At 34.6% G+C, this 27,813-nt stretch overlaps 1 protein-coding gene across 1 annotated transcript in view; it reads right to left on the bottom strand.

Moving 5' to 3' along the window:
- LOC110100004 overlaps window positions 1-27,813 on the bottom strand; it is a 69,214-nt gene continuing 41,401 nt past the window's right edge. Inside the window, exons 7-16 of the mRNA XM_028691583.1 lie at window positions 19,277-19,353; window positions 18,095-18,164; window positions 9,586-9,651; window positions 5,092-5,199; window positions 4,881-5,011; window positions 4,696-4,762; window positions 4,479-4,546; window positions 4,304-4,397; window positions 815-885; window positions 1-680 (exon numbers count right to left, since the gene is read on the bottom strand). Coding sequence (XP_028547416.1) covers window positions 356-680; window positions 815-885; window positions 4,304-4,397; window positions 4,479-4,546; window positions 4,696-4,762; window positions 4,881-5,011; window positions 5,092-5,199; window positions 9,586-9,651; window positions 18,095-18,164; window positions 19,277-19,353 — 1,077 coding nt within the window. The 3' untranslated portion in view covers window positions 1-355. The remainder of the gene's footprint in view (window positions 681-814; window positions 886-4,303; window positions 4,398-4,478; window positions 4,547-4,695; window positions 4,763-4,880; window positions 5,012-5,091; window positions 5,200-9,585; window positions 9,652-18,094; window positions 18,165-19,276; window positions 19,354-27,813) is intronic.

Raw genomic sequence — 27,813 nt, 5'->3', positions numbered from 1 at the left:
TTAAAAACTTTGAAGATTCACCAACATTCATGATCCTCACACAAGAATATAAATAGAAATACAAAATAAAAGCAAAAAAAGATCCCAAACACTCCCAAGTTTATCATGTAAATTTAGAATTATGTGCTTCAATGGAATGCCCTGCTATAGTGCTATACCATCCAATTTCATTTCTGAAAACTTATTTAGTGCGGATACCAGACGGTCCATAGACCAACCAGAACGACCCACGTCACCTGGTACCGAGCTACCGAGAATCAGGACCGAGCAAAAAAGTGAAGTGGTGCATTCTAGTCGGTCTCCAGACGCTGTCCAGGTCCTCACAGAATAATTTTTCCTAAGATAGAAAGGTATATCACAATTCCCATTCAGTTATATCTTCACTTGAGTAACCTCCAGTGGTGCTCCCATATTCTGAATCCATTTTTGCTAAATCTGCTGCTGAATACATTTTTTGTTCACTGGGTGATTCAACTGATTCTGGAGACTCAGTACCCATAGCTCTTGGTGTGCTGAATGAAAGTGCTGCTAGAGAGGGGCTCTTCTGCAATTTCTTTTCTAATGAGGTTTCCCTTTCTTTTGAATTTTCAATCTCCAAGTTTGGTCTTTCTATAGTTCCAAATTCTTTTCTTGCTTTCTCAGTGGAATTAAATAGTTCTTCTATTTGAGGATCATATCTCCTAATTTAAAGTGACATTTTTGCAAGCACAAATAAAGGAAAAAAATTATCAAATGAAATTCTATATAATTGTAACTTGATATTTAATTATCACAAGATAAAAAATTAAGAGAGTAGAAGTGTAACTTGTCAAACCTGGAGACACCATCTTGTCCAGCATAGAATAGCTCTTTCATGTGGTCAACAACAATGAACGCAGTGATAATCTGAGAAGATTTAATAACAAGCATAAAAAATAGAGGATAAATAAATGATGCCACACAACTGCAACATCGTATGCAAATGGTTTTGTACTATACAATTAATGCAATAAGCCTTCTGTTACCAAGACTGGAAAAATGGTGCACGCATTTTTAAGTTGAGCGGAAGAAAATTTTATATTTCTCAGTTTAAGAAATATTTTGAATATGTAAGTTACTCTAAATCAATATTCTGTTGAATGCATAACAGAAATTTTAAATAAGAAAATTTTAAAAAAGGGTAAGTAAATGTGTCAGGATGTAAAATTACAATGATTAATGCATGTTATGGTCCAGTGCGTTAAATTTAAATATAAACTACAATGAGGAAAACAAAATTGAAAGCCACTGAGTAGTGGGCTAGTGATGAAGTCCTACCAGTAGCCTAAATGCATTCATGTAATATGTTTAGCCAAGGTTTAAAAATGCGCAATTGGGTATTGAGACGTTTTCCATTCATGAGGCGAGGCGTAAGCCTCAAGACGTTTTGAGGCGTAAGCCTCAAAATCTAAAATTGCGTAAAGTCAAAATAAAAGTTAAAATTGATTTTTTATATACTATCCAAATTATGTGTTAAAGAATAACATATTAACTTTCTATTGAACAATGAAGTAACAATTTTCATAAATATGAAATAAAAAATTGTATAAGATGTAAAATGTTAAGTGATAAATTATATGAAATAAAATTGAAATTCAAATATTATAGGAACAAAATAACATAAAATATATGATTTGTATTAAAATATCATATAACATCAAGTTGAGTTCTAAATTTTTTCTTTCTTAGTTGCCTGCTCATATACGTTTAATTCCTAAGGAAAGTTGAAATAATTGGCCATCATTTGTACTATTATTACTAAGGGGAATTTTATTTGATTCACAGTCATAACAAATTGGTCTCTTCCCCATCTCATCCTGTAGGGTTCAATATCTCTCAATCTGCTTCTTCATTTATTTCAGTTATCTTCATCTTTTATAAATATTTGTTATCAACATAAAGATAATACTCCAAAATTTTAAGAGGAGATGGTGGTGGCGTACGGCTTTCTAGTGATCCCTCGCACTAGCGACGACAGTGGTGCCTATGATGAAGGTGGTTGAGAGGAAGTTACTGTGGCTTTGAGCTGCAAGAAAGCATGATTGTTTTTTGGACTTTTGTATAGGATTTAGGTAACTTTTAAAATAAAAAATATATATAAATAGAGTGAGGCGTATTCCTCATGTCAGCGAGGCGAGGCACGCCTTAAGGCGGGCCTCACTTAAGATGAGGCGTAAGCCTCATAAAATAAGCTCGAGGCGTAAGCCTTAAGGCGTTTTTTAATGAGATTGCGCTGAGGCGAGCCTCATATTGCGCAATTTTAAACAATTTGTTTAGCAGCAAGGAGTTGAGGGCAGTTTTGGTTGTCAATTGCAGTGATTTCTGCGAAGCATTTGACGTAGTAGGCAAATTTGGTCAACTCTTCGGCACAAGTTCCGATGAAACAGGTAATATCACTCAAACCAACAAAAACAGGTCATACTGTTCCCTTTCGACCACAATTCATAAAAAAACCAGCTGCAACAGCTGATTTCAACTGATTTTCCCTTGGTTTTACCCTCCATTTTGGAGAACTATGGAAAAAGATTGAAGGGTACTGGGATGAATGCTCTTTGAGAGTGAACGACAATCAGACATTGAGAGTAAGCCGGTTTGGTCTCATACTGCTCAAAGTCACACATATTTGGATAGAAGGTAATGATGTAATTGTTAATTAGGTAGCCATGATCCCTCTGTATAGTATAAAAGATTTGATAGATTTGGATAGACCATGGGTCTTGGGGGAGATTTCCATCAATGACTCCAATGGGGTGTGTTATTGTTGGAAAGTTGTAATAAATCCTCATTATTGGATATGTTCTCCATTTTTTCACCTATTTGATTCATCAGATATTAAAAAAAAAACTTTTCCCCTCAACATAATATCAGGCAAGGAGAACCTTACCGTAGCTTCCTCTATAAAATCCCACTCTAAATCTCGCCTAGCCTCTATTCCAAATCCCTCCCTCTCTTTATAATCTATTCAAGCTCAATTAATGAAGGACTTTACTAACATTTCCACTTCTATCCCGCAAGTTCTTCATATCATTAAGTCTTAAGATTATTCGTATAGTCATGTTTGGCTTGCATTTAATTGGTGATTTCTCTGTTGGACAACCTAACCCGTTTCATATTCTTATTAATTTATTTTAATAAGTTTATTATTCTAGTTTGAGTGTTTTTCCTTGACTTTTTGTTCGCTACTTTAACCGTTCCATTATATATTCTCTTGGATATAATTTGGTAAACCTTTACAGTGGGACTTTGCTACTACAAGGTTCTCAGCTGGATTAGGGGTTCTGGTTGAAACTAATGTTACTATTCCTTTGAAAAAAGGAGTTTAGAATTGACTTCTCTTCAACTGGTAATTGACAAAATGCTGAATTTTACGGAACACCTCCATATTATTCATCTTGAAATATTTTTTGTTACAAATTGCTTCAAGATTCATCCTGAACTTAGAAAATCATCTTCTATAAATTCAAACATTTAGGATAATAGGAATAATATAAATGATCAGAGCATACCTACAAAGATGATGGTCACAGTTCCTCCAACTTCAGATTTGGATTGTACTCAAATTTTGGTACCTACTCTAGATCTTGCCATGGATTGTGAGCCTTCTCATGTGATGATGCATCTACCCTATGTATCAAGGTTATGGGAGGATCTTCCTCTTCAAATATTAACATAAATTTAGATTTACCAATTATGATAGCGTATGCTCATCTTGATAATAAGTTGTTAAGGATGCTATTGACCCAAGATCTACTCGATCATAAGATTATGCTGGTATTCTTCGTGGCAATTGATAATCATAAGAAACAGGAATAAGTAAAACTAGTTTCACTTTATTCACCAAGGTTAACTAAACTTTCAAGTAACACGCAATAATTTATCTCATGAATTTGGTATTCTTGACTTACTGTTTAGTTAATGGGGTTACTCTCTATCTCTAAGATGAATACTTTACTATCAGATTATCTTTGATTTTGTATTTTGGTTAATATTTCATCTTCTAACACTTCTTCGCACTTGCTTCATGTTATACCCACCTCATTGCTGGTTGTAATACCTGTTTTTATATAAAAAAAGATTTTCTAAATCCTGAATCAAAATTTATTGTCTAAACTAACTTAAATGTCATTCACAACATATAAGCATCACCAAGATCTAGCATGATTATTATCACATGCACCCAAAATTTTATCATTAACTTAAAGAGCTATAGTATAATAAGGTGTATATGAAACGATGATTCCCTTGGCCACTTGCAACTGTGAAACAATAATGTGCAACTGAGTACCTTTCTTTCAACATGCAAATATTCCTGCTCAAGGACTTCCCGTGAATTTGATTCTAGTAAAACCTTGGTGAACGCACTAGACGCCTCATCTTCCCTGCAATAGAATCATAGTGAGAGTTCACCACGGCCTCCCTAATTCAATAAATGAATATTTTGAAAAGAATAATTAGATTACCTTTCATTGAAATTCTTTAAGTTGTCAACAAGTGCCTTCATAAGGTTCACAGAGACTCCCAGATCATTCTGTAGGATACGAAGGGTACAACATTTATGACATGACGAAAATTGAAGTTGATAATGAAGAAGATAGTTCATAAAAACTATGACATGTAGGCAGCAATAAATTTCAGAGTTTCAAATATTTTACATCAAATTGTTAGAAGAATCATTACCTTGCATGCCAATAGATGATGCTTAATTAGCTTCACAAGAAATGTTCCATATTTCTCCAACTCATGGCTTTAAAATAAAAAATCACATTCATTGGAATTTCATAAGCAAGAAAAAAACTTAGTGACAATGAGAAAAATTTAGAAGGATCTGATGGTTGTTAGCCTTTAATGTCAAGGACACATACTTTGTCTGCTTCTCTTTCTGGCTCGAATAAGATGACTGGAGATGCCAGGTATCTTCTAAGAAATCAATCCATGTACGGATTATATGCGCTTCTAATTTATATGAAGCAACAGATCTTGAAAGCTCGTCTTCCTATACATCATACCATTTGTTTAAAGAAGCACCATCATTCTTTATTCAATGAAGTGTAGCAAAGGAAGAAGATGCCAAACCTTTGCCTTAAAGTGTAGAATGATCTCATTGTTTGCTTCATCAAAGTAGTTCCTCTCTTCCCTGTGCTTGTGAAGGCGAAGGAGAGCAGCCTTTAAAGAAATAGTTACCTAGATTGACTCATTTTAATTCAACTATAATAGAATAAATTATTAAATTCAAATTTAAATAACTTGGACAATATAAAGAAACGCCCGCTGGGTTGTGAACATTTTGTCATTTAACAGGTGATAGAACTGTCTATTCATATTCATTCATAAATCTCATTCAACAATCAAAATTTTGAAACATATACAGTATAATAAATCAGATATCCACGGCTCTCCAATTTCTGAGTTGAATTTTGTCAATACAAAAGGCATGATGATTTTTACAAATAGCCCAAAAAAAGGCGGCATAATTATAATACGCATTAACAGCACAAAAGTTTGAATGCATCTGACATAAACAGCCATAATATGCGAGGAAAAAGTAGCGTGTAGCAATATAACATGCATGATAACTAATGAAAATCATTAAAGGGTCGTGAAACCTCTAAGTCAACCAATTTTGATAAGAATCATTGAGCACACGGATTAAGGTTTTAACTATTGGATCGATCTTCTAAAGGTCATTAGATGTGTAAATTCTCTTCCTATTTTAGCTGCCGGACCATCTTGAGATTTTTTTTTCCTTTTTTATGTAAATAGATTTGATTTGTCTTTTATGAGCCTTTTAGAGAAATCCATAACTTTAGCACTTTGTACAGCATTAAGAAAGTAATTTTTTTTTACTTTTCTATTTTTCTATAAGGTATTAGAGTGAGGCTAGGGTTTTCGTCTTTCAATCTTTGTTCTTTTTTATTTTTCCCTTCTTGTTGAGATTCTTCTTCTCTTCATTATGAGTGATTCCTTTGACTTCTCTTCCAAGGAGTCAATCATCATGAATGGTGAAAATTAGACTAAAAGAGAACTCCATTGGCAAATTGTGAGAGCTTTCTAAAAGGAAAGAAGAAGATACCATCATTTTTTCTATCCTCATTGGAAGCAGAAAGAGCTCAAATTTATACTTTTGAATGAAGCAAATTCAAGAAAAGAAATTTAAAATATCATCAAATAAATATACTCAAAAGTAAAGGATGCCGCCACCATTTACAAGATCAAAATTAAAATTTCAATAACCAAGCAAAATATCCTTTCTATATTGAGTTCCTTAATACAATAAAGGTTTATTGTCTTGAACTTGATTACTACCAATATCTCAAAATGAAATGCTATTATGATGTGGGAAGGGAATTCTCAAGTAATTTGTAGAAAGGGAAAAGATGTTCGAGTACCTTGTATAACTCAACAATGACTTTGACAAAGTTCATGTACAAATCTTAAGTTGAAACACTCTACCATCAATAAATGAAGTTTTTTTCTTTTCATATATGAGTCAAAGAAGGAAGAATGATGGTAATGCTCAATGCTTTGGTCTACAAAACATTTTCCATGACAACCATCCAAAACCCTAAGGTAAGTACTGCTATAGATTCTTTCCTTAAAGAAAGGAGAAATCCCTCTTCTAAAAGCAATATATGGTGCAACTACGAAGAAAATATACAACAACAACAACGGTTGAATCCAAAAAAAAAAAAATTAATATACTCATGTATTTATCAACCCTTTGGAAAAGCCATATGGAACATATTCTTTAGCTCAAAATGATACGACTTCTAACTCTTTTATCTTCAGTGTCTGAAATAAATTCTATTACACTTGAATCCTAGATTTAAGAGCCATTAATCATATGAACAACCTTGTAAACCTTTTTCAAGCCTATAAACTATTTCAACAATAGAAAAATAAAGTGGCCGATGAATCTCTAACTACTATTGCAAATCAAGAAAATATTAATTTCCTCCACATTTTCTCTTAATAATGTACTACAAGTTACACATTTTGTAATAAATTTTCTATCAATCCATAAAATCACTAAAAATCACAACTGCAAAGTAATTTTTTAGCTATTCATGTGTATTTTAGTATCTCACTATGTGGAAGACGATTAATCAAGCCAAAGAAAATAATGAACTATGACTTCTTGAAGACGAAAATCACTTACTATATTCTTTTATTCCGACCATCAGTATAAAAGCTATTTGGCAATATCGTTATAGGTTAGGGCATCCCTCTTTCAAAAATATGTTTCTTTCTCTTTTCTTAAATGTAAATATGAAAAATTTTATTGTAAGACTTATAAAATTGCCAAATATAATCATGTTATTTTTTGAAAAAGTTATTCATACCCTCTTACTCATTTTCTAATTATTCACTTTGATATTTTGGTATCTTCCCAGATCTCAAGATTGAGAATTTTGAGGTTATAGGATTTATCACCTGCACTGATGATTGCACTCGGATGACATGAGTTGTCTTATAAAATAAAAATCTAATAATGTCAGTATTATCCTCCACATTTTAAATGTCATAGAACAAAAATAATTCAATACTAGCATAACGGAATTTTGGATTGATAATGTGTGTGATTACTTAATCACACATTATCATTTTTCTTCAAAAAAGAATATATTATCCATCTATCATCCTATCCTGACACAGCTCCAACAAAATGGTGGCAAAAATACAAAAATTGTGATATTCTAAAAATAATTAGGACTCTTCTCTTCCATAAACAAATGCAAAAAAAATACCAGCGAGAAACAGTCATAACTATCATGTACATTATTGACAGAATAAGCTCAAAAGTGACGGACATCAAAAGTCCTGTAACTTATATAGCTTAATTCTTTCCCATGAATAACTTTTTTGAAAAATTCACAAAAAAAAACTTTAAATGCATTGCCTAAGTCCACTTCCAAAAATAACATATGGATAAACATAATCTTAGAGCTCTCAAATATGCAGTTACCAGGTATTCCTCCACTCGAAAAAGATATAAATGTTATCATCTTACCTCTGAAAAAATCACACTTACAAGATCACTGAAATAGCAAAAGGGAATACAATGATAAGATGAAAATAATTCTTTCTTGTTAAGAATAGCGCAGATGGTTGCCTGGAATGGTGTAAAGCAAGGTTGATACCAAAGGATATATTTAATCTTATGGAATTGACTTGCAAGAAACTTTTATTCCAATTACAAAAATGAATACAATACACAACTTAGTTTGTTTACAACCAATCGTAGATGGTTGACATATCAGCATAAAGTAAAAAAATGTTTTTCTACATGAGGATGTTTAAGAAGAAATCTATATGAATCTACGAACAGAATTTGATAATTCTTTCTCAAAGAATAAAGTGTGCAAATTATAAAAGGATCTTTATGACCTTAAATAATCTTCAACAGTATGTTTTGACAGATTTACAAAAGTCATGAATGAAGCTGGATATAAATAAAACCAAAGAGAACATAATCTCTTCATAAAATACTCCATTGCTATTAATATGCTAATTCTCATAGTATATACTGACAATATAATTGTCAAAACAGATGATAACAGAGAAAATAAAATCTCTCAGAAAAAAGCTTCCTAAGGAATTTGAGATCAAACAGTTATAGCAAGTAAAATTCTTGAAAGGAATAAAAGTTGCTCAATCAAAATAATGGATATTTCTCTTTAAAAAAAATAAGAATCTACTAAAAGAGAAAAAAATTACTGATTGCAAACTGTAAAACCTTAACTGAATCAGGTAAAAAATTAGACACGGAAGAAGAAAAAATAGACATGGGACAATATCAAATATTAGTTGAAAAAAATGATCTATCTTAAGCACGTCTAGACATCACATTTGCGATAAGTCTCATCAGTCAATTCATACACAAACTCAAAGAGTCTAAACTTCAAGTTGTTTATAGAATCCTAAGATATCTTAAATCAAAACCCGATAAAAGAATCCTATATACAAAACCAGATACTATACAACTTAAAAGGTATATTGATGCAAAATATGTTGGATCACAAGTGGATAAAAGATTCACAAATGGATATTATACATTTTTGAGAAAAAAACTCATAACATGGAGGAGCAATAAATATGTTGCTAGATTTAGCATTGCATCTGAATTGAGAGCCATTGTTCAAAGAATCTACAATCGTGGGACTCATAAGTGAATCAATCTTGATAAGGATCCTTAAGCACACATATTAAGGGTTCTAACCATCAGATCGATCTTATGATCCTTAGATTGCAATCTAGGTACCTCCTTTTCCTATCCTAACTATCAACCTTCTTGAGATTTTTTTTTCTTTTCATAAATAACTTTGATTTATTTTTATTATAAGCTTTTTGGAGAAAAGTTTATAAATACTTCTATAACTTATATAGGCCAAACAATAATTTTCAAAGTAATTTTTTCTAATATTCTGCTACAAAATTCACAATAAGAAGAGCCATAAAGCCTTCTTTTCTTAAGTTCGTAATTTAATCTACCACTCATACACAATCCTTATGTCTGCTATCATTTTTTTAAGAAAAGAAAAAAACATCTTACTGTGAAAGAAAATATACCTTATTTAATTGAGCTTCAAGTTCATCTTTTTGTTTCTCAAGCCCGGAAATCTCTGCTATCAATCCCTAAAGACAATCCAATAAGAATATCTCACTGATATCAGGTTGAGAGAACAGAAACTTCACATCCTGAGTAAGACAGGTAAATATATGATATCTAGCCTAATATGAATAAGACATACCAAAATAAAGCAAAAACATAAAACTTTACCACCTTATACTATGAAAATATCCATAGCTTAGTCCTTTGATTTACAATTTTGAGACCAAGCATGTTCAACCAAAAAAATCGATAAATTCAGAGATTAAAGAATGAGATCAGCAGAGAATTGCAACTTGTAGTAGTTATAAGTTAGAACATATATTTGAAAATAGGGATGAAATACCAGAAATATGTTCACAGCGAGCAAGTCCAAATGAACGAGCACAAAAATGCAACTCATATGGATGTAAGTAAGGTCCATGTAGTTTTCGAAAGCGATTGCCTTCTATTTTGTTTTTGAAGAACATGATAGCACAGAATTCAACAAAACAGATACACAAAAAACTTACGAAAATTATCAGGAAGCTAGGGAAGATGATCAAGTGAAAACCAGTATATGATCCTCCAGTATGAAAAAATAAAACATATGTAATTTTGTTTGCCACATAAGTTATTACCAACTGAAGCCAAAGTGAAAGTTCATAAGGGCGAAGACCTTGTCATTGTTAGCATTTTGAATACAGATAGATATCAGGAATGAACTTCCTAGGCTTGATTTCAATTTGCAAACAAAATTTCTGATTACAGCAAATTCTCTGTTGAAAAAATAAAAATAACACAAAGGTATAGTTTAAAAATAAAAATAGATAAGTCTCAGGAAGCCATTGGGCTTAGAAGTTTGATGGATCAGCTGTGCCAGTCCAGCCAATCAACCCGGCCCCAACAACGGGGGCCGATCTAGCTGGCAGGAATGGAGGAGCCCTGTGGGCCTCACTAGTGTGTGTGGTGCGCAAGTAGAGAGGGGGCTTAAATTGGGAGGGAATTATGAAGGTTTATTTAGAGAAAGAGGGCTGATTTGAATTCACATTTGAGAGGGAATTATAAAGGTTTATTTAGGAAAAGAGAGTTGATTTGAATTCACATTTTGGAGAGAATTAAAAACATTTATTTAGGGAAAGAGGCTGAATTAAATTTAGATTTGTGAGGGAATTATGAAGGCTTATTTAAAGAAAGCGGGCCGATTTGAATTTAGAATTGGGAGGGAATTAGGAAGACTTATTTAAGATTAATTAGCTTATTTTATTTTCATTATATGATTTGTGTTTTTACTGTAGTTCTCTTTGGAGTTATTCCTAGCGGCGCCTAGGGTTTGGAAGAGTCGATCTATCTCTCGAATAGATCCGATATTTTAGATTTAGAGATTGGATATTTTAGTCTACCGTCCGACCTCCGTTCCCGCCTCGCCTATGCGAGCTTACCGGGCCAGGTCGTGACAAAAGTGGTATTAGAGCAAAGGGTTTAAGAATATTGATCAATATTAAAGAGCCAATAGGATGATTCTATAGGTTAGAGAAGGAATAGGGCATGTGTTATAGACTACTAATTTTATTTTATCATATTATATCTCAGAGCCACTGATCCTGAAAACGATGCCACTGATGGCACTACGAGAGATATTAGGAGGGAGATACCAGTCGTAACAGAACCTTCAAGTAGTAGTATCAATGCTACTATGGAATCATTTATGCAAATGATGACAGCAATGACCCACATGATTAAGAACACAGACACAGGTTGGTGGTAGTGGAAGCTCTCCAATGGATAAAAATTTAAAGAAGTTACAAGATATGAAGCCTCCGATGTTTTCAAGTGGTGGACCAATAGAGGCACAAGATTGGGTGATGAGGATAGAGAAGATTCTAGAGGGTATGTCCTGCCCTGAAGATAGAAGAGTTACTCTCGCTGTTTTTGCCTTTGATGGTGAGGCAGAAAAGTGGTGGCAAAGCCAGCTACAAGAGACTTTTGGAGGGTGAACCAGCAGTTAAGTCTCATGGGGAGAGTTTCTAAAAGTGCTCCGAGATTGGTATGTACCCATGTTAGCTAGAAAGATGCAAGATAAATTCAGCAGATTGGTATAGGGTCATATAACTATTACTCAGTATAAGGCCAAGTTCACTAGACTTTCCAGATATGCCTCACATTTGATATCCAATGCAGAAGAGAAATGCCATCGTTTCTTATCTGGTTTGAAGGATGTCATTAGATAACCTTTGATTCCTTTTGACAGTGAGGATTATTTTACTATGATATAGAGGGCCTGAATGATTGAATCAGATTTGCAAGCTACTTAGAAGAGAAGGGATCAACATAAAAGGAAGAGTTTTGAAGAAGATATTCAAAGTAATCAGACTGAGGGACCAAATGAGAAGAAGCCCAAGTTTAGTCCTAGTGGAGTCGGTGGTGCAACTGTAAGTAAAATCACGAAAGCTTGTGCTAAGTGTGGCAAATTGCATAAGGGTGAAACTTTGATTGGTTCCAACAATTGCTATTGATGTCATCAGCTTCGATAAATAGTAAAATATTGTCCTGCATTGGTTCAGAAGACTTCAGGAGAAATGAGATCAAGTGAAGTACCTTCACGGAGGAACTTTGTAAAACAAAAGATGAAAAAACCATCAGTTACAGGTTCAATGCAAAATCAATCCAGACAGAATGTTCGACCACAGGTTTACACTTTGACTCAGCAGGAGCCCAATAAATCCATAAATTTTGGCAACGATAATTGATATGGCTTTATTGTCTTTTTTTGTGACTTGTAATGTTAAATATGATGTTTTGGATTTAGTAGGTTATCTTGTTATGTTATGTCAGATATTTTGGGTTGATCAGATTATTTTGTTATGATATATCAGATATTTAGTTTATTATGTTATAATATTGAAGTTTATGTGAAATGGAATGGAAGATGTTGGTCGATTGTAGAACTAGAAGTTGTAGGTAAATTTCGAGAACGAAATTTTTTATTAGGATAGGAGAATTGTAAAATCTAAAAAAATGCCATTTTAATCATCGCAAGCTTTTCAATGCGTCGCGACAAAATTTAAGTGAATTTTTCAAAGTCGTGGGAGTTTAATGAAAATAATTTTATAAAATTCTACGCAAAATTCCGAGCAAATTGATATAAATAACCTATATGAAATTTTGATTAGTTTGGGAATTAAAAATCGGCGAAGTTTTTAAAATTTTCAATTATGACTAAAATGCCCTTAATGATATTAAAGATAAAATAAGTTATGAGAGGGAAATTAGGACTTTTTGTTTTTCTGTATATTCGCCTACTCATAAGGGGACTGAAACTTATTTGGTCCCAATTTGTTTTGTTCGGTTGAAACAAAACGAGCGGACGGAGGAGGGCGACGGGGAGGCTTCGGCGACGGTGGTAGGGCGGTTTCCGGCGGAACTTCTTGGGAGAAATCAAAGAAGGAAATCAAGGGAAGACTAAGATACACTTCTAAACCTGTAAATCTTTTATTTCCCCTTCAGATTTTTGGAGGTGAAAATTTTAGGGTTTCTCCAAAACTTGATGTTTTTTAAAAAGAATGTTAGGGAAGATTTAAAAACATTTTCTAATTATGAAATTGTATTTTCCTCCATAAATCTTCAAGTTCAAAATTTAGGATTTTTGTCGAATGTTAATTTTTATGGAAAGTTCTTAACATGTATTATCCCAAATGATCGTATGGGGGTTTTTAATGATAGAAATTAGGGTTTTTCAAGAAAATTTTATTTTCCTAATTTTATTTTAAGAAAAATCCGAAAATAGAAATTATTTTAAATTAATTTAGGGTTTGGTGAATGTCTAATTTTGGATAAATTGGGGCTTTTAGATGAAAATGATATATGTTTAAGATTAAGGATGGTTAAATTCTAAAATTATAATAAAAATATAATTTTGTTAAATGATTAGGCAAATTAAATTCATATGTTTGTAGATATGAAAATTAAAGAGAGAGGAGAGAGAGAGAACTTAGAGTGGTTTAAAATGAGAAAAAGAATTTTAATTTAGATTTATTTTGTAGATTTTTTAAGGAGAAATTAATGTTCATAGGTGATAATCGCGGACCTCGAAGGAAGACGTTCGAGCGGAGAAATCAAATCAAATTCTTTAAATCGAAGTGAGTACTCATGATTCTTTATTACAGTGATATCTTTGTTTCTCTCTAATTATATGTTTTGAAAGTCCAAGCATGTTTATAAAATTTTTATGGTTATCTTAATTATGTTATTTTTATCTTATGATTAATCATACGATTTATATGTTATACTTCATGGTATTATCACATAAAGTTCATATGTTATAGAAATGATATGATATGATTGTTATAGAATGCTTACATGTGCATGCTGAATTGATGGAGCTCACCCCCTTATGGTATTAGCTGGAGATGTTGTACTCGTGCACGTTAAAATTGTAAAGGTTATGGAAAAAGAAATAGTAATGAAGCACCTTTATGTTACTAGACGATGATTCCTATGACGGTTGTACTATATATGAAATGAGAAAGTTATGAATATTGATATGATGAACGAAAAATGAATATAAAAGGATATGAATTTATGATTTATGCGTATGTTTAATGTTATGTTTATAGGAAGAAAATTTTATGAAATGTTTAAATGAAATGTGACATCTAGCATTTTACTCATTATGCCTTGAATTATTGTAGTTTAGAGGCATGTTTTACTTACTAAGCATTAGCTTACTGTTAGTTGTTTAATAATTTTTCAAGTATAATTATTTTAATCATAATGAGTAGAAGGGGTGGAAACGTGTATCGTAGAAGAGGCACGCCGGAAGAAATGTAACTATATGAATTTTAATGATTTTATGTTTTCGAATTTAATATTTTTAGTGGCTCTTTCAAATGTTATAAAGATAGATTTAGAGATTGGATATTTTATTCTACCGTCCGACCTCCGTTCCCGCCTCGCCTATGCAAGTTTACCGGGCCGGGTCGAGACACTTGGATTGCGATGCCGACATAAAAATCAATTAGCCCATAATCTCATTCTTTCTCGCTGATTTCTACTACGTTTTCTCTTCGTTATTGTTGTTTTTGCTGTATGGAAATCGGATTCCAATCAAAGTTGTATGAATTTCATTGTTTTGATACCAATCAGAGTAGTTGTTAATAATTTGTGAGCTTAAATTATCTTAGTGGCATTCTTTCTAAAGTAATTTCCAAAAAAAAAAAAAACAAAGTAAGCCTTACCAAATTGAGTTTGGAAATATGCTGTTAAGATATTGAAAACAATCTGACCTCTTTTACTACATTGTAGGTGCCTAAATATAGGAAAACATAGTAGATGATAAAAAATAAAGAATATTGTCAATTAAGAGTATACATTATAGAATAAAGAACAAAATATTGAGTTATTAATAATTTCCAATTTATTAAAATCTCTAAAGACAACATTCTTCTCAAGCAAGAGGATATATATCATGAATATCTAGCTTGCTGCAAAGATAGGAGAAACGGAGTTGTCCTAGAGCCTTTGTAAACTATATGCCTGTTGGCCCCAATACACAAAACTACATGCAAAGCGAGATAAATAGATGAATCAAGTAGTGCGCGTCAACATGACACACCACTTGAAAGGTCAAACGACCTCCGATTGCTGAACATACTATGTCGTTGCAATCAGGACATCGAATTTGTCTAAGTCGAGACTCCTCGCAGTCAAATCGGACGAGATCGGTCCAAAGAGATGACCAACAACCAAAATTAACGCACGACATCGCCCAAACGATGTCCGATAGCAGAACAGACATCGCCATTGCGTCCAAAACGTCGTCGACATTCAAAAACTATATTTTATTCGTTCAAATGAGATCATCCAAGGTGGTGGAAAAAATCCCAAAGCGACAACGCACAAAATGAGTAAATCAGCGCGCGACGACACCCAAATGACATTCGATCGCATAACAAACTTCGCCGTTGCGCTTGACAAGCCCCCAATACCAAAAAATGACAGTGAATTAGATCAATTAAAAGACGTGATGCACGTAAATCGAGGAAAATAGTGCGTGACGCTGCCCAAATGACATTTGATTGCAAAATAAACTTCGTCGTTGCGTTCAAAACGTTGTCAATACTCAAGATTGACAACCAATTTGCTTAATTAAAAATCGCAGAACGAAATCAACGCGTGTATCGAAGCAATGAAGCACAAATCGAGGAAATTAGTGCACCATATTGCCCAAACGACATCGGATCGTGCAACGGTGGATCGAAAAACGGGCTTCGTCGTTGTGTTCGGAACGTCGGCAATACCCTAATACACTATCAATTTTCCCAATTAGAAATTGCACGGTAAAATCAAAGCGCAAAACAAAGCCAAAGACATGAATTTTGGGGTCGCACCCAAATCAAGACGTTTTGGAATGGCTTTCATTTCTATCACTTCAAAATTTAATAATAATTGTAATAAAATATCAAATGGTGACTTAAATATAATTGATTACATTATTAAGTTATTAACTTGTTATTTTAGTTTATATTACAATGAATCCAATGTTAATTAATATGGGGAATTAAAAAAATGTTATAATTGAAGAATGTTTAGAAGATGACAATGAGATAGAGTTCAAGGATGTTTTAATTATTACATATGAGAGTTATTATAAAGAATATGAAAGTAAGGATGAGATCATCGTAGATCATGATCTTTATGTTGTATTAAAATTTTAAATTAGTGCTTACTTTGAACTTGATTTCAAACTTTCATTTTATAATAACATTTAATATTGAGATTTGTAGTATATATCTTTATGATAATGAATCAAATAAATATGTTGATGGTTTATTTTATTTTTGTCATTTTATGAATTATTTGTAAGTTCATATTTTTTTTCTATTTTGAGACTTACGTCTTAATCAACATCGAGGCTTATGCCTCGCCTCGCTAGGGCAAAACATTTTAATTCCTAATTTCATCTTTTTAAACCTTGGATGCCTAAGTATGGGCAAATATAGGATATGAAATAGAAAGAAAAATAAAAGGGAGAATATCTTCAAGTATAAGGATATATTATAGAATAAATAACAAAATATTGAGTAATTAAACACTTCCAAACTGGTAAAGCTCTACGATAACAAATGCAAAAAACGCAAATGATGACGGCAATGACCCAAATGATTAAGAACACTCAGACCTAGGTTGGAGGTAGTGGACGCTCTCCAATGGATAAAAATTTAAAGAAGTTACAAGATATGAAGCCTCCGATGTTTTCAAGTGGTGGACCAATAGAGGCAGAAGATTGGGTGATGAGGATAGAGAAGATTCTAGAGGGTATGTCCTGCCCTGAAGATAGAAGAGTTACTCTCGCTGTTTTTGCCTTTGATGGTGAGGCAGAAAGGTGGTGGCGAAGCCAGCTACAAGAGACTTTTGGAGGGTGAACCAGCAGTTAAGTCTCATGAGGAGAGTTTCTAAAAGTGTTCCGAGATTGGTATGTACCCATGTTAGCTAGAAAGTTGCAAGATAAATTCAGCAGATTGGTATAGGGTGATATAACTATTACTCAGTATAAGGCCAAGTTCACTAGACTTTCCAGATATTCCTCACATCTGATATCCAATGCAGAAGAGAAATGCCAACGTTTCTTATCTGGTTTGAAGGATGTCATTAGATAACCTTTGATTCCTTTTGACAGTGAGGATTATTTTACTATGATATAGAGGGCCTGAATGATTGAATCAGATTTGCAAGCTACTCAGAAGAGAAGGGATCAACATAAAAAGGAAGAGTTTTGAAGAGGATATTCAAAGCAATCAGACTGAGGGACCAAATGGGAAGAAGCCCAAGTTTAGTCCTAGTGGAGTCGGTGTTGCAACTGTAAGTAAAATCACGAAAGCTTGTGCTAAGTGTAGCAAATTGCATAAGGGTGAAACTTTGATTGGTTCCAACAATTGCTATTGATGTCATCAGCTTGGATACATAGTAAAATATTGTCCTGCATTGGTTTAGAAGACTTCAGGAGAAATGAGATCAAGTGAAGCACCTTCACGGAGGAACTTTGTAAAACAAAAGATGATAACTTCAAGCGCGTGCTCGAGCTCGAACCGTGACTCGAGAGCTCGACGAGCTTTTTCTTTAGATGTCGAGTCGAGCTCGAGCTAGACTTTTGAGCTCGACTCGAGTTCGAGCTCGAGCTCGAGCTCGACATTTGACAGACGAGCTCGGCTCGAACAACCCTTGACTCGAGCTCGACTCGACTCGTTTGCACCCCTAACCATGCATATGGACAAGATAATCAAAAAGTATTTGCTCTTAAAATCTTAAGGTGTGAGAAAATACTATTATCTAGTTATTTTGTATGGCTAAAACTAGAACAAGTGAGACTTACTGATACATGAATGACACAAGAAAATGCATTAATGCACATGAACATGTTAACCTGGAAAATTGTGAATCCGTATGCATAACGCTAAGGAAAAGTTGATTTGCTTGTGTCAATTAAGCTACCTCTTCAGTCTCATTAACTTCACTGGTTTTTGCCATACGAAAGTTGAGAGCATCTTCTAGCTGATGCCTGCTTTAAGTGTGGATGAAAAAAAAAAAAGTAAAGACGCATACTAATAATTTCCCAAAGAAAATTAAACAATGCAAGGAGAAAAATGAACCACAAATATCTAGCAAAATAAAACCACATTCAACAATGAAGTCACTAAGGCCTTCAAAAGTATTGAGAGTATGATGCATAGAAAGAATGCATAAACTAACAAAGAAAATATGAGAAGCCTGAAAAGTCAGACAATAGCATGTTGACCAAAAGCCAGTAAATTAGGCTATTTGTGCAGGTGATTTTACATCAGTAGAATAAAAATGTATCATAATCAGTGCATAGCAAGTTCGAAAAATGCAGATAAGGAAGCTAAGAGCCAGCATACAGTACAAAAACCGTGCAGAACAAAGGTTCATGAATTTGAAAAAGAATTATTACATTATAGAGAACTAACTTCTTCATTAGGACAATGCTTGGAACTGGAAATGGATTTTGCACACCAATAAAGTCCATTTTGGGCAAAGCATCTTAAATAAAATCTCCAGCGAACTCCTTAATTTCCAAGAGGATGGGCAAAAAGAAAGGTGCTTTTCATGGAAAAGAGTTCAAAAAGCCACTGTTAGCATCACATGCTCTATTGCTCCGCTAATGGGGGGAAGGTATGGACGTTGATTTGTGGAGAGCAACCTAATTGTATACTAAGGTCCAAGTGCATTTTTCATACACGACCATCCAGAAGTATGAAATGGGAACCAATCCTGATTAGCTAGAAATATTGTTCTCGAACTTACAAAGATTGTTAAGTTCAATTCCCAATAAATCAATCACATTTACCCTTATAAGTTCTCTCACATTTTCTCATAGTAAAAATTATTACAAATAGAACCCACAAGAGATTTTATTATTACTAGCAGACATAAAAGTGGCTCCATAAAGTTACCGCTGTCACATTATAATTTCCATTATTGTAGTTTCAACTAGATGCATCACGTTTGAAGAGTTCTACTTAAACAAGAGTAAAGCCCTAATGTAGTCCAAATGCATCCACATCTTTCTCCAAAATCAGCATTCAAAAGAGAAGAAATAACATTATCGCTTATTTGGATCCAAAATATTCTGAGAAAGAAATACACAGGGATCACCTCTGATCTGAAATACGTGTTTCAGCCTTCAAAGATGAGTTCGCAAGAGATTCTGCTAGAACTTTTAATTTGCCAATCTGCAAGTTTAGTGCAACAATATCAACCAAAACCCAAGGAATTAAAATAATTATTTGCCATGAGAATAAGTGATGACCAAGAAAGGGTTTAGTACTACTATGAAGCTTATGAGAAAAGACGCAGAAAATCCAAAAGAAAATCATGTTTGATAGTATCTGCAGGTTATCAAATGAAAATAAAAAATGAAAAAGGAGAAAATATGTTTTTTTTTTTTTTTTTCATCTGTTGGAATTGTTTTAACCTAACCTGGACCTGTTAGGTCAAAATTTCTCATGTGACCGGCGCACCACATGCAACTCCACTCTTCGCACAAGCTGAATTAGCCAAACCTTTGCGTCCTTCACATGTGAGCAGGATAAGCGACCTCCCCAACCCACGACTCTCTCTCCAATTGCATGAATCATGGGATTTGACAGCCTGGTGCGAATCACCGGCCTTGGCTGCCTTTCTCTATCCATTTAAGGCAAATGTGTAGCTATGGCATCGCTTTAATGTTCCTATCATATGGTTCTCATAGTCGTTGAGTCTCTTGCGCTCAAATTCTTAGTTCTCTCCAACTAGTTAGTGGTTTTCTTGTTCATGCTCTATTGCTCATTATTTTTTCTTATATGTTTCGTATTGGTTGTTGTTTGTCCTAATAGTGTCCCACTAAACAAGCTTCTTCTCGAGAATGCTTCTTGATATATCATCTACATGCTTCTTGTGTTTCATATTCACAATCGTACTTTCTTCACATGCCTCAACCTCTCAATCTATAGCTAATCTCTCAATATCAAGAATTTTTTATTTTAAATATTCATTCATCACTTTATTCTTTATATCTCCAATCTTTTTTCTTATTGCATTCAAATAGCTAAAAAATATTTTAGTTAATGGATTATCATATTTATTTAAAATTAAAATATAATTTAGTTTAAGTTTGATCAATTAAATAACTACTGAATGCATATAAGATATGAATATATGATATGCATGTCATGAGCGTATCAAAGTAAAGTGATACTTCATGTTGTGATTTATGCATCAAAGCAAAAAAGAAACTCTTGTGCATCATATTGTGCTTAAAGTTTTGAAAACACTAGGTGCACCAAGTCAATTCTAGCTATTGTGGATCAAGCGAGTGCAAACTTGAGTCGAGTCACTTGGGCCAAAAAGACGGAACTTGCTCGAATAACTTTGCAACTACAACTCTCCAACAAGAAATTGTCCTGAATTGTTCAATAATAATCATCCATAATAAATCACTCGCACAATAACTAAGCTCAAACAACTCTCATCTTCAATAGTATTCAATCGACGATACTAAACAACCAAACTCAAACAGTTCATACTCACAAGTCATATATGCCCAACGAAACTAAGCAACCAAGAGTCTAGTAGCACTTAATTAAAATACTTGTCCGCCTCCTCTTGTAGATTTTGTCCGATGCACTCACTAAGATGAGTTTGTTTTCTTGGTAGTCACACAATCGACCATAACAAATGACCAACTACCTTTGTAACAGGTTAAATCATATGTGTAGCCCATCCAATAGAGTCAACTTTAGCCCTCATCTATAAATATAAGGTGAAGTGTCAAATGTGATGCACAAGACCACTCTTTGAATGCATGAAATACTATCATGGAGTGTTAAGCCCTATGTAACAATTCACATGAGAAAATAAATAGATTTGAACTGCTCTTATTGACCTTCTATCTAGCACTCTTTTCCATGTAGAACAAAATAATTTAACTAATTTCCATCGAACAAAATTGAATCAAACTTTTTCTTATTAGGGTTAATGTGTAGAGATGGTTCGAAGCTGGAATGAGACTATCATTGCCAATTAAGAACAAGAGACTATGCCTCAAAGTAAAATGCAAGTATATTTTATCACCACAAAACTAGTTATAGGAAGTGAAGGACCACCCTACGCAAATGATTAAGAACACCTTGGAGTGTTTCAAACAAGTTTTTCCTTTACTTAATAATCAATAATTTCACTAAAGAGCCTTCCATGCACTTCCTCATGCCCTCAACTTGCCAACTCAGGCTGAAATAACTCATCAGATCTGATGGAGAGTAAAATAAAGGCTGCAATCAAAAGGCCATATAAGCATGCCGCTCAACAACTAACACTCTCTTCAAATTGAAGAAGGGTTGCCTCACCCCAAGTTCAAGATGTCAGTCTTGGACTCTAGCAAAAGCAAGCCGACATAACTGGGCCTGACCAACCATACCTTCCACTTTAAATCAACCATTTTTTTCTGGGCAATCAGTGATGAGTTGAAGCGTAGCCTTCTATTTACGGATATGCTCGTTTCTTACTTATCTCTAAGGGTAAATCCACTCATCCACCTAAGCATCCTCATCTCAGCAAATCTCAACTTAATATTATGCTTCTCTTTTAATGACCAACATTTTATGCCATAAAGCATCGCAAGTCTCACCACCATCTTATAAAATTTTCCCTAAAGTTTGAGTGGTACTTTTCTATCACACAACAAACCCGAAGCATTCCTCCACTTCAGCCATCCAACTTGAATTCTACTAATAATATCTCCTCTTGATACCTTTCTGGAAGAAAACCGTCTAATGGTATCGATGAACTTCTGTGATGGATATAAAAATATGAATAGTGGGAAGATTTTGAATGATTCACACAGTTTGTACGAGCAAGAAGAAGTTTCAGCGACTCCTAATCTTTCTCATGGAAATGATAAGGTAACTAAACATAAGTTCAATTTGAAAATTTTAAGCTTATTTTATTATTTCTGTAAACTTTTAAACTCAAATTTTCCATGATTTTCTTTTTTAGCTGCTGGAAGCCATCAGAGATTTAAAGGTGCAAACTACTACATTAGCGAAACAGCAGGTTCCATATAAATTTTACTTTTCTACCTTCTTCTATTGAGGTTTTAACTTTTTATTTTATATTTTCCCTTTTCATCATTGATTTTTGTGATGTTACCTGTGCATTTTCTATGAAGGTGTTGTTTGATTTTGATAGGACACAAGTGCAGAAATTACCAAAACAATGGCTAAAATTAGGGATTTCAGCAAGAACAATGCAGGAATTTGAAGAAATTCCTTGGCAAATCAGTAAGAAAACTTAATAATAGAAAAATAGTGGAAGAAAACTAGCAAGATATAATGGATCTTCAATTTGAGAGGAAGAGCCGGCTCTCCCAATCCCTAGCTGACGGCTAGAGCCCAAGTACCTAAGATAAAAATCAATAAACAAATCGCATAAACCCACCCCCCCCCCCATTTAGAGAATACAAAATAAAAGTATAATTATTAAACAACCCTTCCTAAATTAATTTCTCTCTTAAACCGCCCCTTCCTATTTAAAAATTTTCATTAGATCATTGGCCTACATGGGGGCCAGCAGCTTCCTTGTCAGCCTGAAATAGAAGGGCCAGCCCTGTTTTAGGGCCGACTGGACTGGTCCACCTTGGACCGGTCTAACATATTTCAATGATATTTAAATCTTAATTTTAGTAGATGTCAGCATTACTTTTTAATTTTTACATAGTATGGCATCTAGATATACCCATTTATATACCACCAAAAATCAGATTGAAAATCATTTATTTGTTTATTACTTAAAATATATCATCAAACCAAATAACTGATGTTTGTAATAAAACTACATTACATATTTCAACAAGCTAAAAAGCCCGAAAGTATGCTGTTGTATTGTTATTGTCAAAATCTCAGTCATCCCTTAGCATTTGATCCCACGGTCAGGATGAGAATCCGTGGGAGGCTCACTTGGATCACGCCAATATCCTTCTATATTTGGGTAGCTGAATTAGGAAGGATTATATTGAGGCAATTATGTATCAATTAGAAGTTATTTATTTCTTTATTAAGACATCTTGTATAGATCAATAAATAGGGATAATTTTGTATAATAAGTAGAAGATATTTTTACCCTTCTCCAATTCTATGAATTGTAACATGGTATCAGAGCCACGATTTGTTGCCAATTCTTTGTAAAAGGAAGCCGGCCTTCATTGCCGCTCCTATTGCCGGATCGACGAAGAAAATAGGGCTGCCTTCATTGCCGCTGAAGAACGTTCCTTTTAGTTCCTCGTGTAAGAGGCGAAGAAAGGACTTTTGTCCGACGCCACCGGATGCGAGAAGACTCGCTGAAGAAGCCGAACGACGGAACCAGGAACGGAGGAAGAAAAGAAGGAGAAAAGGAGAGGCGAAGCCTTGCCGACGCTACCAACAAGAAACTCGCAGCGGACGAAGCTTGGCGAACCGACGGAGGCCTTGACGGAAGATGAAGCCGCTGGCCGAGACGAGCTGAAGAGGCGACCAGTGACCCCAATCCAAACTTCCAATCCGACGGGAAGGGCATGACGACCGAAGACTTCGGATACGACATCCACTAACGATCCCGTCGAACATCCTTTTCGGCCGCTCTGGTTCCCCTCGTTCCAACGTTGATTGGATCCGGATCCACATCCGCTGTGTCTGATACGATCTCAAGCCTGCCGCCGTCCGCATCGAGGGTTTTGATTGCCTCGACTGTGAGAGCAGCTGCAGCCGCGGCATCCCTACCTTCGCATGAAGCAAAGCCGCACCGACGAAGCCGCACAGACGCTCGATTTGATCGGAAGCTCCTTCCGGCTGCTTTCTGAACAAATGCAGGTAAAGTGAAAGAATGTGATGACTTAGAATCAAATAATGTCATAGGTATGCTTAAGATGTAAATGATACCCATTATCATAATAAGTGAAGTCTAAACATTAGAAATGGATTTCTTCAACCATTGTTGATTTTTTAATGGAAGCAGCATCACATTATTATGGGCTTTATAATGTCTTACCATTTTCTAGCTAGGTCACAATATGTTATGGTTCATTGTGGTATGGTTGATCTGGTTAGCTTATTTTCTTCCTATTCTATAGAGAAATGAGTTAGGATAATCATTGTCGAAACCAAAGGTAAATAGATTGTCATAAGAGATGGGATTTAGGAAAGATGAGATCGTTGCAAGAAACGGGCTTGTTGTGAGTGATAAGAGACTAGATCGTCATGGGAGATTGTTGACCCCTATATCTCAAACCACGCGAGAAAGGACTCAAACTGGTGAATAAAACAATATATACCTCGGCACCATGCGTTACTTGAAGGGTCAAACGACCTCCGATTGCCAAACGGAATGCGTTGTTGCGATCAGGACATTGAATTCTGCTAGGTCGAAGCCCCTCGCAATTGAATCGGACGAGATCGATCAAAAGGGACGATCGACACCCGAAACTAAAGCGCGAGGCCGATCAAACAACATCGGATCGACGAACGGACAATGCCATTGCGTTCGGAACGTCCTCGACATTAGAAATATATATTTTATTTGATCAAATTGGATCATTTAAGGTAGCGTCTTAAATTTCAAAGGTGATCCAAATATGATTCAAAGGCACGCGTTACGAGGGAAATTAGCCTCGTCGGTGACGAAATGACGTCCGATTACAAAATGGACAGTGCCATTGCGTCTGGAACGTCGTCGGCATTAAGAGTATTTTATTTGATCGAGTTGGATCGTTTGATGTGGTGTCATAAATTTTAAAGACGATCAAAATATGATGTGAAAGCGCGCATATCAAGGAAATTTGCCTCTACGGAAACGAAACGACGTTGGATCGACAAACGGACTTCACCGTTGCGTCTGAAACATTGTCAACCTCTAAAAACTGTATTTTGTTTATTCAATTTTTAGTATCCATAAAGGTGCCACGAATCTCGAGGCAAAACACACATACCGAGGAAAGAGGTATCGAGGTTGCCCGAATGACGTCCGGTCGCAAAACGGACAGTGCCATTGTGTCTGGAACATCGTCAATATCAAGAAAATATATTTTTTTATCAATTTGAATTTTTGGTGGCACGAATCTCGAGGCAATAACACGCATGCCGAGGAAAGAAGCCTCGAGGTTGCCCAAACGAAGTCCAATCCCGAAACAGACTGCGTTGTTGCGACCGGAACGTCGGCAATACCCTAAATGCACTATTAAATCGTCCAATTTTGACTATTCGGCGAATTCGACACGTTAAACAAGACAAAATGCACGTGAATCGAGAAAATGCGCAAATCGAGGTGCTTTCAGATTGATTGGAACATGGTTGTCAGCCTAATTAATGCTATTTCTATTTATGGTAGGTTGTCATTAACATTGCCAATTGATCTTACCAAAAATCAGCAAGTTAAAATGAAACCTCAAATCTCATTAAATTTTATTACCTCGTATCTCTGCTAAAATCCTGAGTAAATCCCTGAAAATCTGCCGATGATCTGCTCTGTTCTCCGATCAAATCACACTTTGGAAGCTGTTCTAAACCCCAAGCAATGAAATAATCTCGGCCAGATGCTTCTCCAAGACAACCAGCAGTTTTTTTTCTTTCTTTCCAAAAAAATCTCAATCCTCAACACAGCCTCGGCCCTCGTTCTTTTTATTCCTCAAAGCCATGAAGCTCTGGGGGCATGGGCGGACCCCATTGACTTGAGGGGGGGCATTTAAAGCCCCCCCTCAAAAATTTTTTTATTTTTATTTTAGAGGGATTGTTTGAAATATTTTGGGTATTTTTGGCATTTTGCCCCCTATCAAAAAAATTTTTTGCCCTCATTTTATAAATCCTAAGCATCTTTGTCCATTCCCCACAAAAAAAAAATATTTTTGCCCGCCCTGAAAAAAGAAGCCGGATCCGCCTCTGTCTGGGTTCTTCTCCTAGCTTGCTTTACCGTGAATCCACCTCTTTCCTTCACCTGTAGCCACTTCCGATCTCCAACCTATCGTGAAGCTTCTCCACGACGCTGAGCCGAAGGCCTCAGTTGATCTCATTTACAACCCATGCCAATCTACCCATAAGCTCATAGTTCAAATCTCAATTCCAGCTCCCCTTGCAAAGCCGTCAAGTCCTTAAATCCCCAGCTGAAGTCAAACACCCTTACCTAGCCGGGCTTCCCTCCTCCAAACTCCCGTTCAAATCCTTCTTCCTACCGAACTTCTGCCTGCACTATAACTACACGATCCTTACTTACCTTTGACATAGAAATCTGGTCAAATCCGCTCGCGTAAGTAGAACAAAGCTTCGGTTGTCCAGACTTGATCCGTTAAGAGCTGAACTTTCCTCTTCCCTTGCTTGTCTTGCAAGGAATTTCTCCAGCCAACAAAGTTTACTGCTTAGAAATTTAAAACAGGTAGTAAAGTTCTCTTTTCATGCACACAATAATAAACAATATTTCATAAGTTTCTTCCTGTTTGTGTGGCCCGTCCCTTTCCTTTGTCTCTTAGTGAAGAGAATATTCAATAAAATGAGTTTAAATCTCTTTAGTTGCTACAATGGTCATTGCATTAAATATCTACCCACTATCCATTTTTTTTAACAATAAACCAAAAGTAAAAAATACAGCATTCCTTTTTTTATTTCATCTCTTCATTGTCTGCATTCCACTAAACCAAGTGTACTTGTATAATGTTTTAAGGCTTCAACCCGTGACCAGCTATCTTTTCAAAAAAAAAAAAGAGAAATGATAAACTCCATCTTTGCCCATTACAAGCAAAACTTCACATCTTGTTATATCTCACACACACCAACTTGTTACCACAACAGACAAAATTCTACCATTTTCCTATATCAATCATTAAAAGTCCACTAATCAAGTTCATCCAAAAGCACAATACTTCCAAACATTTGCTTCCACGGTAAGCTTTAGTTATAATATATGTTGTTAGCATTAGTTGATGTGATTAACATTATTAATGTTTTAGTGTCCATGTCATTAATAGTTGATATATATGTTGTTATATACATGTACTGTTTTATATATGTTGTCATATGTATATTGTTATATATGTACAGTTAAATGTTTTATATATGATGTATGTTTTATGTGTGTAAAAAAAAAAAAGAAAGGTTCTCCAAAAAAAAAGAAAAAAAAAGAAAAAAAAGGAGAAAAAAAGAGAGAAAATAAAAAAGAAGGGAGACAAAAAAAAAAGAAAAAAAAAAGAAAAAAAAGGCAAAAGAAAAGAAGAAAAAGAGAGAAAAAAAAAGATAATTCTCCATGATAAAATAAAATAATGAGTGATAAATTATATATTTAAAAAAAAGTAATTATTCATGATGTATTTATATTTTAAATGTGAGTAGAGAAATTAAATTATATAAATAAAATGATATGAGTAAATAAATTTAAGATTATATTAAATAAAATACATGGAGTGTAATTTTAGTAGTTATAGATCTAGTGAGGGTTTTGTGACAATGAGCGATCAAGTCATTAATAAGTGTACTCGTTTTAAATATCATGAATCTATTGTTCAGAGTGATGGTGAAATATATGGGGATATTATTAGTAGAATTCAAGTCGGACGGTTGAAGTGGAGGAATGCTTCAGGTTTGTTGTGTGATAGAAAAGTATCACTCAAACTTTACGAAAAATTTTAGAAGATGGTGGTGAGA

The sequence above is a fragment of the Dendrobium catenatum genome, unplaced genomic scaffold (genome assembly GCF_001605985.2).
Source record: "Dendrobium catenatum unplaced genomic scaffold, ASM160598v2 original_scaffold_17320, whole genome shotgun sequence".
NCBI classification, from domain to species: Eukaryota; Viridiplantae; Streptophyta; class Magnoliopsida; order Asparagales; family Orchidaceae; genus Dendrobium; species Dendrobium catenatum.
Note: the sequence above shows the minus strand (reverse complement) of the source record. Positions and strands in the feature narration are given on the sequence as shown.